At 45.1% G+C, this 16,428-nt stretch overlaps 2 protein-coding genes across 7 annotated transcripts; both read left to right on the top strand.

Annotated features, from left to right (window-relative positions):
* The first annotated feature begins 1,335 nt into the window (after positions 1–1,335).
* On the top strand, positions 1,336–5,097 carry cbx3b (chromobox homolog 3b). 4 transcript variants are annotated; one of them, XM_047041228.1, is made up of 6 exons: positions 1,336–1,526; positions 1,996–2,141; positions 2,250–2,415; positions 2,536–2,586; positions 2,918–3,075; positions 3,720–5,097. In XM_047041228.1, the coding sequence occupies exons 2-6, from the start codon at positions 2,002–2,004 to the stop codon at positions 3,838–3,840; spliced, it is 636 nt and encodes a 211-aa protein (XP_046897184.1). In that variant the 5' UTR covers positions 1,336–1,526; positions 1,996–2,001; the 3' UTR covers positions 3,841–5,097. The 4 variants fall into 4 exon arrangements, with proteins under 4 accessions (XP_046897184.1, XP_046897183.1, XP_046897185.1 ...); XM_047041227.1 differs by having other exon boundaries at positions 2,915–3,075; XM_047041229.1 differs by lacking the exon at positions 2,536–2,586 and having other exon boundaries at positions 1,337–1,526; positions 2,915–3,075.
* A 465-nt stretch (positions 5,098–5,562) lies between these two features.
* snx10b (sorting nexin 10b) lies at positions 5,563–8,065 on the top strand. Of its 3 annotated transcripts, none has more exons than XM_047041225.1 (6): positions 5,563–5,659; positions 5,975–6,061; positions 6,155–6,255; positions 6,413–6,514; positions 6,652–6,870; positions 7,699–8,063. In XM_047041225.1, exons 1-6 carry the CDS (start codon positions 5,627–5,629, stop codon positions 7,772–7,774), a joined length of 618 nt encoding a protein of 205 aa, XP_046897181.1. In that variant the 5' UTR covers positions 5,563–5,626; the 3' UTR covers positions 7,775–8,063. The 3 variants fall into 3 exon arrangements, with proteins under 3 accessions (XP_046897181.1, XP_046897182.1, XP_046897180.1); XM_047041226.1 differs by having other exon boundaries at positions 5,571–5,659; positions 5,936–6,061; positions 6,652–6,908; positions 7,524–8,065; XM_047041224.1 differs by having other exon boundaries at positions 5,572–5,659; positions 5,936–6,061.
* Positions 8,066–16,428: the final 8,363 nt, after the last annotated feature.

Below are 16,428 nucleotides of genomic sequence, written 5' to 3'. Positions count from 1 at the left end.
CGTGTGTTATGTATCGTCTCAAGAGAGGGCATATTATACGAGTAAGCTGTTGCAGTGGACACTAGGTAGTTGGTCTGAATGACCCAGTATTGATTGGCAATCTGAGCTTTCCCCTGTGAGGCTGTGATCAATGGTCTGGGTCTGGAGACGACACACTCCCCATTCGTCTTCCACACCGTAGCCTGCAAACCTCTCTACAGAAACCACTTCTAATCACCCCCCCCAGGGAAGGTCTGATGTACCCTGAGAGACTGGGATGTAATACAGCACACATCAATATTCAGGTTGGAGCTATTGCTGAGGGACTGTGGGGTGATCATGGGGACAACTCTCTGGTTCTGCCCTGGGTATGAAATATCTCCCCTTGGTGGCGCTGTGTCATGTCCTCCAGGATGGGTGGCAACTTGTAATGTCACATAAACTGAAACGCACCATTCAACCCACAAAATCAATGCGACTATGGTGAGGAGGGCCATCTGGCATCATCTCCCTGGTGGTTGGGTAGGTAGTGCCATCTAGTGGCTTAAAGTTGTAAAATGAAGAAGGAGGCTCTAGTAGGCAGAAGGAGGCGGCTCTAGCAGGCAGTAGTAGGAGTAGACGAAAGTCAAGGATAATAGATATTATTCAACCAATCAGTAATGGCCTCGCTTGTGATTGGTTACAGAGGAACTGTCACTCAAAGCCTCCAGAGCTTTTGCACAGTGAAGTGGTTTAGTACAACTTGGGAACTCTTGGAGTGAGGATCTTCTCCAGAAAAAATATGTTTTCACTGGTTGTCCTCTCTGTAATATTGTAAAAAACAAAGAAAAAAGGATGGTTGTTGTTGTTATTATTATACATAATAATAATATTATTAATATAAAATTATTATTATTATTATTGTCACAATGCAAATAATTGTTGTTAATATATAAATATTGATAATGATATGCTTCCTGCTAATATAGTCATTATGACAATTACTAAATAATCTTATTTTCATTTTCTATAAGTTTTGTGTGAATACTTTTTAATTGTTTGCATTGTTATGACACATTTTTATTATTACCTTCAATTAATTCCACCTCTGACAGTGATCTGAACCAAATAGGAAAATTTCATAATTCCACCTCTACCTGAATGTGATCTGAACTAAATAAGAAAATTGTGTTATTTGATAAAGCCATTGTTTCCAGTTAAATTTGTTCATCAATGTACCGATGGAATGGTTTACAGAGCTGAAGATAGGACTTAACCGACAGGATTTAACGAAGGACAGCGGATCGGTCTGTGGTTGGCGTACGCGCCCGCTTGTCTCCTCCCCGATTTTCCTGGCATGACCTTTTCCCTTGGCAACCACTTCCTCCTCCGAGCATCCACGGCCATCTTTGTTATCTCTCATTCATGAAAAGTTTATTTTTATGCAATCCAACGATTACCGTGGATGTTTACGGATGCACAGGCGGTAGTTTTGGGGGAACAATAACTACGGTGGCTGTACAACAAGTAACGCAGCTTCTGGCAAGAAAAAATTCACCACAGAAACTGTACGTAGTCAATAGTCATTCAAACATAAGTAGTCGGTTGTAGGCTACTAATGCAGAATACTTAACAATAAAGACTCGTGCGTTTTGTCGTTGTCCAAGCGTTCGGTCGCCTATTTACAATTCGGAATTGTAAAAAAAATTGTGATGGATACAAGTACAATCATTAAAATAATGAATGTAGGCTTGTACATTTTGGGTACACTCGATGTGCAGTACTGCATAGAGAAGTACAGTACGGGCAGGAAGGGAGAGACCACTCTGTCTGTCAGATTTTAAGTAGCTCTATTTACTGCCCCTACATTTTGCGTGTTATCATTCCGTGATCTCGCGTCACATAGTAGTAGGAAACGTGACGTGTTTCATGGAATGACCCACATTACATCAAGTAGAATTTAATCTTCACCTCATATTTTTCTACAATTCCTAAAATGAAATGTATCTTTTACTAAATAGTGATTTTCTTACACAGCTTATAATGAGAAAGAAACAGAATGTGAAACAGAGGAAGCCAGAGGAGACCACTGTCGTACAAGAGTTTGTGGTTGAGAAAATTATCCGTCGAAGAGTCTTTGATGGAAGAGTGGAGTACTTTCTAAAGTGGAAAGGCTTCACCGAGTAAGTGAAACTTTCGAAGTACTCAATTCGGCAACGTTTTAATTGTTATACTTATAGCCTACAAGGTTAAACTCAGTGCACCTCGTTACGCTCTGTCTGTCTCTTTAGTGCTGATAACACCTGGGAACCTGAAGACAATTTAGATTGCCCGGAACTCATTCTGGAGTTTCTTAAAAATCTCCACCTGACTGGCGAGAATGAGGTAGAGAACCTGCAAGTTCTGGATCCAGATATCATCCCAAAACAGGAAGCAGACGAGCAGGAGACAGAGATTGTGAGTATCTGCTTTGATGATGAAGCATGTCCACCCACATCATGAACTAGATTATAAATTTAACCAACAGACATAAGACCCACTGTCTGGAAGGAAAACAACGGTATCTGTTTTATATAGAATCCTGAAAGGAAGCTCTCTTATTCCAGACATGAATCTACTGCATTCCTGGTATGTTATCCTATCATTGTTATCAGTGTTTCCATGTCATCCACAGAACTTTTACATCAAGTTTCCAAGTCAGTTAACGGTTATTTGTGGTGAGATTTGTAGAACTGAAACAGTGCTTGTTTCAATCGATGCTTTATCAAGAGTAAACGTAGGTGTTTCAACACGTTTTTTACACAGTGTTTGAAAACACTTTATTTAAGACTGCAGTGACATGTGACTGCTGTTGACACACAGGTCTTCCTGTTTGTTGACATAGCGTGGCATGATTCTGTGGAAGACCTGTTGACATTAAGATGTGAGCGTTCCTCTTTCTACCTGTGTGTCCCAGCAGCAGGCCTATAGTGAGCAGAGGGACAGCACACAAGCAGACAGCCAGCAGGCTGGAGAACAGCCTTCAGAGGCCTCCAACACCCTCACAACTCACCTGGAACCTGACTGCATCATCGGCTCCACAGACAAACAAGGACAGCTCATGTTCCTGGTCAAATGGTACAGCCTTTTCCTCTTTTCTCACTCCTCATCCCAGGTTAAGTCAAGCACAGACTCAGGGCTTGAAATTGCGACCATGTTGGTTGCATATGCCCCCTGAAATTGTATGTGAAATATATGAAGGAGCATTTGTGCGAGTGTAATAAATAATCTTTACGTTGCAACCTTTTAAAAATGTCTTAACAAGACCCTCTCTAATTAGCCTACTGCATAGTATGTGCCTGCTGTGAGCTGATACAGTGACCGGTCTAACGTTTTATCCAACATTACATAACCAGTTAAACTTCATCTTTACGTTAACTTTAATGCAGATTTTAGATGGGTTAAAATTAACTGTCAATCACTCCTTGTCCCTGCGCTCTGATGTCACATGACAAGGAGCTGACTCTTTCTTAAAATTTGAAGAGATGAAAAGACAACATGAAAACTATCGGTGGGCGCTTGGAATTTTTCGCTGGTGCTCCTGACCCTTTGGGAGCACCAATGCTACCAAGTAAAACAAGTTCATTTCAAGCCCTGCGGATATGTAACCTTGGATCACATAGTCTTCAGTGAAGCTGATGTGCAGTGTGCATTTTGGGGTTGTGTTACGATAGATCACTTTTTCCTCTCGGTGACTCCTGACGTTTTGTTTGTGACTTCAGGAAGAACTCGGACGAGGTGGCCTTGCTGTCGGCTCGTGAAGCCAGCGCCAGATGTCCCCAGGTAGTCGTCAAGTTCTATGAGCAGAAGCTGAGCTGGCACTGTGGAGAGGAGGAGCAGTGAATTCTGCGTGTCAGAAGGGCATGCGGGTATGTCGGACGTGTGTGCGCGTTTGTGTTGGAACATGCTAGAGAATGTGTTGGAAGAGTGTGGTCGTTGGGTGTGTGTGTATGTGTTGAGAGAGCGTGTGCACCTGTTACGTGAGTGTGTGCATGTTGGGTGAATGTGTGTGTGTGTATGTGTGTGTTGGGAATGTGTAGTTGTAAGGAGTGTGTGTGTCAGGAGTGTGTGTGTGTGTGTGCCGGAGCAAGGAGGTGAACTGACAAACAGCAGTAGGCAGATCGCTGCAGTACACAGATATTTATAATGCTTCCTGTGGTGCTTGATAAGGTCACAATGCCTTTGTGGAATACTCATGGTGGTTGTTGTCGAAACCCAACCTTGGTGTCTCTGCCCCTTGGTGTTTTCACGTAGCAACAGACTCAATCACTGTGCAAGGGGTTTCTGTAGTGTGGACTTTGCTACTATTACCTTTTCTGTGTGGATGTAGATATGAACCCCTCAAACTACAGTAAGGCCATGTAGTAGATATAGTAGTAGTAGCATATTAAAACTACATTATTTCTGCCTCTGAGCTTTAAAGCTCTTCCTCTTGGGCCTGTTCATGGTTGTGAAATGTAGGATATGTATCTTTAGACTGAATAGTTAACTACTGTCCATCAATAATTATACCTCCAGTCCTTGTACCCAGTTGGGTATGTTTGATTATGTGCTGCAGATATGTTGTGCATTAACTAATACTAATACAATTGAACTAATAAATGTAGAATAGTGTTGTTTGAATGTTGTGATGTATGTATCATCTAACCAGTTGTACCTGATCTTTGGTAATCAAATATGATGTCATGGAAATGTCCCTTGTGGTTCATGAAGAATGTCTGAACACTAGGTTTATTGTTATATCCAAGCAGCTGCTCAAAACCAAATCTTTGCACCTTTTAGTCATTACTAATGACATGTTTTTAGTCAGTTGTGTTTTACTTTTTCTAAAATGTTCAGCCAGACAATACCTTTCCAAACTCATCCCAAGTGTGCATTTTACTCCTATATTTACTGTGTGAGTAGTTAGCTCATGTTTGATAGCACTTTAGCAAGGCTGCTCTGTTATTGAGGTTAGTCTTCCATTAGTCTCAGACCTGTCATTGGAAAATACAGGACTAATGGATTTTGCATGTCTCCAATGACTACTGTGTTACGGGACAGTCAGTGGACCCTCTCACCATCTCTCTGTCGACCATGAATCTGTGAATAAAGATGGTGTCCTGAGTTCCGTTTGCTCTCCAGCGTCTTTGTGTTTGAGTCGCGCTCACGCTGAATATGTATTGTAAAATATCTGACACGTTCCGAATGTGTTTAACTTGATATGAACTATATCATACGTTAGACTGAGGTGCCCTCTGACTCCATACATAGTGCTGTCTTTTTTGTAAGTGTACAGTACTGTACTGTACTGCACCAAGTGAGTCATATGACACGGGTCAGGAAAAACACCTGTATACCAGGAAACTTTACTTTACAGGAATAATTACTGTTAGACTACAGTTCCTCCTGCTCTGTGCAAACAATAAACTGACTGTTAGTAAAAATAAAAGCACATTACAACAGACACAGGCTGAACAGTACCAAAAAAAAGCACTTTATGAGCCTGCAATGGGCCTCGTTAGTCCCATGCCTGGATTGATACCTTTGGACTTAGTCTTGTAAAACCTGAGCAGCAGGAATGATGATTTGAGTACTGTACCACAACCATGACTCAACACATTTAACCACTCGGGTCTGAGCTTTGAGGATGAGAGGACTAGCAGACAACTTGGTGAACCAGGTAAGTTTTTAGGCGTCAATGAATCTAATCAGATGATCTCAGGAATGTATAAGGCTTTTCAAGACAAACATTAGTATTAAACAGTACAAAATGAATGTGTTGACATTGTGGGACATTTCAAATGTATGACAAATAGGACACTTCTGCATTTCTTTAGCTGCAAGGATTTTTGATGGGGTTTTTTCTGTTCCGTGTGGTATTTAGTCACAAATCACACTTCCTGTACTTCACACACACAAAAAACACCCTTGTTTGACTCAACTTGTCCGGCTGCAGACAACGTTGCTCAGCCAGTCAAATCCTCTCCCAATGCAGCAGGTTATCAGTGTCTGGGTCCGGGATCCACGGATGCAAAAGAATGACTTTTGGCATGCCTACTTAGACTATGAGATCTGTCTCCACGTAAGTACAATATTCTGCTGATTCATTTAGGTTGACCTCAGTTGTGATATATGAGTCGTACTGAATGCAAGCTGTATTTTCCTCGTTTGTTAGACCAATAGTCTGAGCTTCACCAGGAAGATCTCAAGTGTGAGACGAAGATACAGTGAGTTTGTATGGCTCAAACAAACCTTGCAGAAAAACTCACTGCTCATGTACGTACAGATTGTATAGCTATTGTCAGGTCCCATTATAAATGAATCCCTTGCTTGATTTACAAACGGTAAAGCTTTCACTTTCGTGTGGCATCGCAGTTGGCCTTGTGTGGCGACTCTGGCAACGATTGAGGAATGTTTCCATTTCTATTGACAGGGTAAAGTTACCCAAGCTCCCCCCTAAGAACCCGTTCTTCAGCCTGAACAATGCCAAGCAAATCACAGAAAGAATGAAGGGGCTGCAGAGATTTCTGGAATTGTGAGTTGCTCAGCGGTGACATTATACGAAATCCTACCACCAAACAATACATCAACGCCACATGATATTATGTATACTAACTCTGTTCGAAATCTCAAGACATAGTTGCCTAACTGCTTGTTATCTGTGTGTTCCAGGACACTCAAGAGCTCTCTGCTGTTGTCCGACAGCTGCCTGCACCTCTTCCTTCAGTCGGACCTGATTATAGATCAGATGGAGGCCTGTGCCGCAGGCAGGACGCACTACACTGTGGAACAGGCTGTGCTGCGCTGTGGCAGAGCCCTGCGACGATTCCACTCCCTGGATGACCAGCAAGAGAACCAGTCGGAAGACCGCGAGACCTCCTCCTCTGAGTGGTGGGGCTTGTACCCTGTTTGAGCTTCCCTTTAAGATTCATGATACAGTGTTTCCCACAGATTAGAAATCTAATTGTGGCGGGGAGGGGTGGGGGTTGTCAGACCAAACAAATTAACAACAACTAACATATCATTTCTGCATTAGGCATGTAGCAACGCTAGTGCTAAACAACTATTTAACTGGTCGGCTCCATGACGCCGGGTAAGTAGCTAGCTCTTGAGACTTCTCACCAAAAGAACGAAGGGGAAACTTCGAGTACTGTAAGTCGCTCTGGATAAGAGCGTCTGCTAAATGGCTAAATGTAAATGTGAGTAAGGTACCTAGCGAAAAGTAGCCTCAACTTTCCTCGACTTTTAGCTACGGCACTGATGCTGAAGGCTCGCTGATATAGCTGTCGGTCTTACTAGAACGGCATATGTATGCATTGTTGCTAACGTGTGCTGACGTTGTGACTGTGTGCATATGTGAGAAAGACGCATGAGTGACAGAGAGACGGAGGGAGAGCAGGGGAAAGGAAATGCAGCTGAACGAATACGCTGCGTGTTTTAACCTAAATAGCGATAAAAAAAAGTTTTACGAAACGCAATGTGTGGCGGCCGGTGTTGATTCTGTGGCGCACCGCCACACATTAGTCTATGTGTGGGAAACACTGCATGATACTTTAGCATAGTTACAAGTGTCACACTTAACGGAATTGTAAATTCTTTAGACCCTGGTTTGAAATCTATTCTAATTGTCTAATAACTTTCATTCAAATGTGAGGTTGAATCTGTGAAGCTGTTATTAATACATCAGCTCATCTTCTACCTGTCTTCTCTGTTTCAAAGCCCTGTCTTTCTGGAGTCGAGCAGTGTGGTTGCAGAGGGAGCAGAGACCAATGTGGTTGTGGATCCTGCACCCTAATCTAACAGGGAAGAGGAGACTCCCTAATCCCCTGAACTGGGAGTCAGGCTACCAGTTACATACACTATCCTTAACATTCATCATGGGATCTTAAAACTATCTGGACATAACAGTACTTCATCTTTCAGTTTAAATCACTTGAACAACTTTGAGTGAATTTGGGAATATCTCAAACATGTAAATATATTTCTGTGTAAAGTTACTAAATGGTGTTTCTGTACAAAGTGTTAATAAAGACTTTTGGTGAGCTTTTCACTGTGCATCTCCAGGACACTCTGAAATCCGGTAATTATTCTAGATAAGGATCTTATAATCTGTCCAGCAGAGGGCAGTATTGTTATATCCAAGTAAAGCCTTCAACCATTTCACATTGTGAAATACTAAATGTACACATTCTACCCATTGAAATGACGTGGTATTAGCAGTATTTATATGATATATGAATAGTAATAGGATCAAGTATGGCTCAACCAATAAACAAATGCCCAATTGATTTCCCAGTGACTCAAATGGGCTTTAATATTCACTAATGTATGGATTCGCATGAATCAGAGAGACAGCTGTCTCGTTAAGCAGTCCATGCAAACAGAGTGAGCCAACAGGAGCAGAGTTTGTGTCCTTTGTCTTCTCCACCGCCCGCCTCCCTCAACGTGGGGACACATCTCCAGAACAACTCCTGTTTCCCCCAACAGACAAACATCATTTCCACATCGACTGCACCTAACCCTAATCTTCCTATGAAGCACAGTCTCTAAGAGCCCTGTGCCCGCGCAGTCTCTGTGTGGTTAACAAGACGTTGTGTCTAATAGGGTCCCAGGGGAGTCAGCAGACACCTTGCAGCCAGCCCCCTCTGTCAAGACTGGCAGGATCTTGCCAGTCCCCCCCCCCCCAAAAGACTTGCTCCTGTCTGGGAGGGGTCCCATGTGGATCGACTGTTAGCGCCCCCTGTTGACTACACTGCTGTGCTGACAGAACCTGCCCCCCTCCCCCCGCACACTCCTGAACATCGATGAGAGTCTTTCTGTCTATCTCTCTCTCTTTCTTTCTATTACCCTCACTCTCTGTCCCTGTCTCTCTCTCACACACACACACAATCTCATTTGTCGTTTGTCCACTTACGGGAGACACACAAGTATCTCTCCCTCTCTTTCTCTCTCTCACTCTCTCTCTTTACATCACCATCACGTTCTCTGTCTCCCTGTCTCCCTTTTACTCACACACACATATACCAGCGGCGTAACAAGGACTTGGCAGGCCCGAGTGCAGATCTCACCAACGGGCCCCTTACCGACCTATCTTCAGGCAAAATTATTGAGTTTTCAGTTTAGCAATGCGCAAGGAAATTTAGGCTACTCATGATGTACAATTAAGGGTAACGACTGCTCCTTCTATGTGAAGATAGATTACGGTTTTCAAAAGTGAACGGCTCTGACTCGCGAGTCTCTGGCTCTAGATTATGCTTGCTACAACACGGAATGAGCATAATGGAACAGTCAGTCATGAGCCGACGTATCTGCGACGTTTGAAATAGAGCACGGAGATGAGAAGAAAATCTGATCATTTACCGAGGCTTATCCGACGTTATGAATGACGTTTCGATCTGTCATGTGTGCTATCTGGGTACTAGTAAAAAAAAAACAGTCACTTCGATGGTGAATATTTGATTTTATGTTCGTTAGATATGCTAGTTTACATTTAGTCTATCTAGCTTTAGCTATTTTCCGACTACATCCTGCACATAGTTTACTATATCTAACCTGGCCGCTGCCTGGTAGCCTAGGCCTATATGTGCATTTTTATGACGTTTAATAGCCATGTCAACTGCATACACCAGACCGTAAACGTTATATAATTATTAGCCTACCCTGGTGGCTGAGTTTCACACTCATTGCTGTTGCCGGGCTGGGGGTCAGACGTAGCGTCCTCTTCAACACGCTTCGCCACAATCCAAATGAGCATAGTTTTGACAGCTTTGCCACCCTTACATCTTGCTCTTTTCGTTCCTGCCGCTTTCTGGAGCCACTATTATGTTAAAGGGCATGGCATGGGGTAGCCTAATTCGCTTCAAAACACTAATGCAACACAACTGTAGTATCCCAACAACAACTGTCTGTGGTATTCCAACAACTGGATGGGAACAATCGTGTGTGGGTGGGCGGGAATCTTTGACAACAATATTACCCAGACATCCTTGCTATTTTTCGAGGGCAATATTACTTAATAAAAACGACATTTGTTTCATTCAGCAAAAGGCAAATTAGGAAAAATTAATTATTTGCTGTTGTTAACACTGACTGTTTTTAAAATGTTTATTGGGCAGGTGATAGCTCATAATTCTGAATAACTGACACCATAATTGAGAAATGTTTGCGAATTGATAACACTGGATCATGTGTGATCCTCAACTTGCGGTGTTACAGCGGTGAAAGGGGCCCGGTCAGATTGCCTTAAGGGGCCCGGTCAGGTTGTCTCACTTTTACGATGAGATCGAGGACGGGCCCCCTTTCGCCACGGGCCCTGGTGCAGCTGCACTCCTTGCACTCCCTATAGTTACGCCACTGACATATACGCACATGCACTCTCATTAGTCATGTGTCCACCTACCTGGACTCGGAACAGCCAGGCAGTCTCAATGTGCAGGGACAGTGAGAGACCCTGCTTAGCTCCAAACAACTACCGTAAACATTTATGCATGTCCCGTTAGGGTGTACGTGCATGCGTGTGTGTGTGTTTTCACTTGTGTACATTGTCCAGCGTGTGTGTTCATGTGTTCTAGCGCGTGTGTTCATGTGTTCCCAGAGAGAGGGCCGCAATGCTTATGCAAAGGTAATGACCACTAAGCAGAATGATGTGTGGCTGACACATCTGTACAGCTAATTAGATTAGCACATCTCCCTGAGGAGAGAAGGATATTCATTATGCATTCCGAACGAGCAAAGACAATAGGCTCACGGCAGCGTGACAGACAGGTGATGTCACCTGGGGACTTGCTCCATTCCGTGGGAAGGTTCAGAAAAACCCAAACTGGGCGAAAGGGGAGGACGTCTCACTCGAAAAAGGCTTGTTAAAGCTTTGTGTGTGTGTGTGTGCCCTCTGTCAGAGAGGGCCTGTGTGCAGCTAGCATTACCCTGCCGTCACTGCGACACACACAGGTAATGAAGCTGTCAGGGCCTGTCTGCATGTGGTGCAGCTTGATATTCAAAAGGGGTTTGTCCATGGCTTATAACAGAACAATCCAATTATTCACCAAGACTGACCTGTTGAGGTCTTGTGCAGAGGACACACACACACACACACAACTACCTATATGCTGTGTTTATATTATTCCCCTGTAGGTTCATGCTGTCTCTGGTTTAGTCTTTATGACTTCTAGAAGATTATAACAACTGTCTGTAAGGATGATTTTAGTCTGATTTAAGTGATAGAGTATAGGTTTCCAAACCTCAGTTAAAAAGATAAAAACGAAATGCTGTAATGTTGAAATCAATGCGTAGGACCGTTTATCCATCAGAAGAACTTGATTTAACACCCACAACGACACAAATTCTCTCTCACACACACAACCGTCGGTCCTTTTGTTCAGCATTACACCTTGAGTTGTAACATTGACTACACTAGTTTGACACAGAGCTACACAGAGCAGAGATATTGAATGTGCCCTAATTGTCTGTTGCTCTGGTCTGCTAGCTCTTAACCCTGGGTTGAAGGCTGCTGCGGACCGCCGTGACAGAGCTGTCTCTCCACCCTCACGTCGCTGACACCTCAGACCTGCGCCGATCGATCGGTTAACAGCTCTGACAAAGCGGTCTCCTCGACTCTCCGAGGCCAGTGAGGGAAAGCATGAAAACTAAACCGACCGTGTGCAGACTCAGAGTGCGAAGGACACAGTCTGTCACCAGGTCGGCACGTTACACACAACCGTAGCGGAATAGCGAACAGCGGTGAGATGATGCTGACTCGCCAATCGATCCTGGAGATAGAGACGGTTCTGTCTCTTTCCGAGGTCTGCTTTCTATCTGTCACAGATGCGGTGGAAAGTGAGAGAGGGCTCTGCAGAGAGAGTTCCCCCTGCCAGCGACCCAGTCACTAGCCTACTTCTCTTTACTTCTCTTGTGGTCTGCTGCACATTGTTGTCAATGTGCTTTCAGAACTTACTTTTTCGCGTTAAAACTCAATTCCAGTCGATGGAAAATCACTAGCACTTTTTGTGCAATGTTCTTTTGAAATTAAGCCTATTTTGAATGATCTACATTTAAATGAACGTGCGCAGGTACTCGTTTACCTAATTTACGAATCACGGTGCTGAAAACGTTGAACCCAAGACCCCACTGTGGGAATTCGCAAACAGGGTTGCGACTGAGCACACTGCAGACGCTAAAACAAATGGAGCGTCCGGGGAGTGGATCTGCTCTGCTGGAGGTGAATTACTGAAAAATCAAGGCCCTCTCATGCATTTTAAGTACCACATTACACAGGAGCCATTAGCACCTACAGCAGTGCAGCAGGGCCTGGGATATTAAATCTGATGTTCCGTGGTCTGGGAGCAGGATGAGCAGAAAGCCCAGCTCACATATACTGGATCTATAGCCTTGTGTCCTGCTGTTCACTTTCTAACTAAAAGGGGGATACACAGAACCGTTTGTCACAATAAAAGCAGCCTGTGGGGAAAAAAGGTTCTGTGTTCGATTAAGCCATTTCAGCTCCGCAAGGAGCTGTTTGAAACCACAATAGGTTATTTCTGAACAAGGAAGTGATTGGAACACAATGTAGCTGAAACAGACAGAGATGTGTGATGATTATTCTCTTTAGATAACTCACAGCCAATTGAAAACCATGGTCAGTGTTAAATGCAGTTGAATGAAATACAGAATCAGGATGACTGTATGTGGACTATAATGACTCATCAGCTTAGCTTGAATTATTTATAGCTTAAACAGACTGGACATTGATCCTCCGTATGGCTTGATGACACTGTCATGTAGTGATTTACTGATGCCCACAAACAATCTGCAGCAGACAACTGGGTAAGAGGATTTCAACACAACGCCGTCACATCTGTCCGTCTCTCGCCCGTGTGCTCGTGTGTGTGTGTATGTGCTTGTTTGAGTATGTGTGTATGTGCTCGTATGTGTGTGTGTGTGCATGCTAGCTAACACCCACTCGAATTTGTAACAAAAACAAAAAAAGAAAACAAACAAAAACAAAAAAACATTGCTGCCATCTCAAACCTGGCAACATTTCTCTTAGTCAGTCAACTTGTCAGTGATGAAAATGAACTGACGTGGGAGTTGTCTGTCATTCATCAAATCCGACAGGCCCGGCTTTTTCTCTGCTCGGTTCTGCCTGGCTGTACCTGCTGTTTCTATTGTTGCAAGGCAGACAGCATTGACGCTGTCCCACTCGGTTGGAGCAATTACAGCGAACGAGTGTGATGACGCCTGCCAGGCAGGCAGCGGCTGCTCGTTTGGAGGAATCAGGAGCCGTTGAAACGTTACTCCCTCCTCTACACTCGTCTGGAGGAATCAGGAGCCGTTGAAACGTTACTCCCTCCTCTACACTCGGCGCACGCCGCCTGAGGGGAGAGAGGAAATGGGAATCATTGTACCATAATTTCCATCCTAAAAACAATATGGTGTGTGAAATCAGACATGAGTCTTTGGGGGCCTGAAGCTGACTGTAGGACGGTGTGTGTTACTCAACGCAACGTTTTGTGGTGGCCGGCCTTCCGAACGCATGGGCTCATGCGCACGTGCACTCTGCTACACACACAAACACACACACACGTTGAGATTAAATACTAGTTTGGTTCAACTAGTCAAGCATACAGAAAGTAACACACTCGTGCAGTTGAATCTATATAGGCATCACATGACACACTTTCAATTCGTGCTTTTTTTATCCAGGGTGGTCTTGGGAATCCGTGGACAATGTTCTGGAACATTCTGAGAGCCTTAGAGATGAAATGTGAGCGCTGCAATATGGCTGTACTCTATCTAGGGCTAGAATCGATACGCCTTTTCTTTGCGCGTTTTAATGGATTTTGTGTGAGGTTTGGAGGGGGCAGTGTGTCCGCCCATCCCAGGCTCACCCCAGCACTCTAATGTCTTGTTGGAGATGAGAGACGAGGAGAGGTGGTTCTCCAGGTGGACACAGCTAGGAGGAGGGAGAAAAGAGGGATGGGGGTGAGAAGACGGGGATGGAGGTGGTGGAGCCGTGGGGGGGGTGGACATTTAGAGGGATGAAGAGGTGGAGGGACGGCGGGATGAAGATATGGAGGGAAGACGGTTCATTGGGGACCGACGGATGGAGGGACAGAGGGACGGAGGGATGGAAAGACAGAGTGATGGAGAGGTGGAGGTCCAGAGGGCACTATCTCTGGAGGCCTCTGTGCTTCACTGCCAGCATGTGTAAATCAGCAGGCTGCTCACGGCTGCAATGAGGCAGAAAATAAAAAAAGCATAAAAGTGTCTGGGTGAAATAGAGGCAAGGAAAAATCTTTTATGATGAGCCTAAATTCTCCTTACTCTGCAGTAGATCCTAGCCAGCTCAGATTGTCTATTCCAGACACCGTCCATCATCCCAGAGTCTCCACCTAGTCACAAATTACTCAAATTACCCCACCTGCTACTCATGTAATACATATGTAATGAGTATGGTAAATTCACATAATTAGCATTTCCTGGAATGTTAATTGTCTCAAGACAAGTTTTATATGCAGGTGAAATAATCTGCATTCCAATAAAGCTGTTGTAAGATGGTGCACCACATTTTGTAGATAAGTGTTGTAAGAATTATCTAAGTATCTGAATGAATTTCATAATGTACAGATAGATTGATCTATCAATAGATCTATCAGACAGACAGACAGACAGACAGACAGACAGACAGACAGACAGACAGACAGACAGACAGAAAGATAGTCTTTATCTTTATTTCTTCTTTGCAGTTGGTGTTACACAGTCAAAAATATACTGTTCTCCTTAGTATCTAGTCTATACATTTACCTAGAATTCTCTTTGCAGTAGGTGTGAATAAAATGACATTTGAAGCATCTTCTTCCCAACACGCTCCCTCCTGGACCCCCTTAGTAGAGAGTTCAGGTCACGAGAGTGAGAGCTCAGCAGTTCTGCTGGCTCTCCCTGTCACCCCTCCTCATTAGCAGCCTGGGAAAGAGCCCTCTCTGCCTAAACTGGGTTGCTTCTGCTCCCTGCCCCCCCAAGGAAGGACCTGCCCTTCCCCTCAGTGTGAATCAGAATAGTGCCTGCATGCTGACCCTGGTCTGATGGATCCAGTCACATGTGTACCGTCACTAAATCACCACAAGGTTAGCTTGACAGGGTGTAAACCTTGCCATATGCGGCCGACCCACAGTGACAGTGAATGGGAGTGAGCATGGCGATGTGGTCAGCGAGGTCTGGCACTCTGGGTAATCCGACCCCCCCAGTCCTGTACTTCCTGTGCTGTGAGCCAGGTGCCGTCTCATGGTCAGGTTGCTATATCAGGAGCAGTGACATTGAGCCTGTGCCTGGGGGTGAGGGGTCATTAACCACGGGGGGTAGGGTGAGAGAGAGTGGGGGGGGGGGGGGGTGAGAGTAGGGGATGAGAGGATGAGAGAGAGGTGACAGGGAGAGAAAGGGGAAGAAAGACAGGTAAGAGAGGTAGAGAGAGAGGTAAGAGAGAGGTAGAGAGAGAGGTAGAGAGAGAGAGAGGTAGAGAGAGAGAGAGAGAGAGGTAGAGAGAGAGGTAGAGAGAGAGAGAGCAAAGAGAAAGGACCAAAGAGAGCGAGCGGGCCGAGCGCGAGCGGTGATCAGAGTGCTGAGGATTGACAAGTTGGCAGCTGCTCTGTGAGGCCTTCACAGTGAGGGGCGGAGGCAGGCAGGTCCAGTTTCAGTCGGGGCATCTCTCACATCTCTCATCTTCCTGGAACACAGCCCAACCATCCAACACCCAGGCAGCCAGGGGTCATCACTCAACCCGCTAACTAGCCAAGCCAAGCAGCAGAGAAGCACAGGTGTGTTACTAGAGCCAGCAAAGGCCCAGGGAGAGGAGTCTGGGTCTCGGTAAATAACCCCTGAGTGGTCGACACGGGCAAGGCGTGGAAGAGATGTTTATAGCAGGTGGACAAACACCTGTCACACCGATGGACCTGATTTACTCTGGGTGACGTGTCAGCAGATAGCTCTCTGTTGCCTGACAGCTTGGCAGGGAGAACAGTTCGCTCCGCGAGGCCTGCCCCTAGACATGAGACCTGCGTTTTATTTCAAGGTGATGCGTACAGGAGGAGAAGGGGAACGAGAGGGAACACCAGCAAGCCGTCTGGGGCGGCGATGTATTTTCGGCGGATAACTTGATCTACGCCATTGGACACGCAGGATCAAGACGCGGCAGTCGAAGGGTGTCTGACGTCGGCGTGGGAGCCGGACACCGCAGAGCCCCATGAGACAGAGGTTTCCTCCTGAGGTTCCTTTCCTGCTCCTGAGATATATAGCCTCCCCCTCCCACACACACACACACCCACCCTCCCCCACCTCCCTGGACTCTGCAGACTGACACCCCCGGGAGACGATTAACAGCACAGCCCAGAGTAGGCACTGATAATGCAAGGGAGGGAGGAGGGTTGGAAGGGAGAATGGAGGGAGAGGATCGGGCCGATC

This window comes from Hypomesus transpacificus, chromosome 2 (assembly GCF_021917145.1).
Source record: "Hypomesus transpacificus isolate Combined female chromosome 2, fHypTra1, whole genome shotgun sequence".
Taxonomy (NCBI): domain Eukaryota; kingdom Metazoa; phylum Chordata; class Actinopteri; order Osmeriformes; family Osmeridae; genus Hypomesus; species Hypomesus transpacificus.
This window is presented reverse-complemented; position numbering and strand designations above follow the sequence as displayed.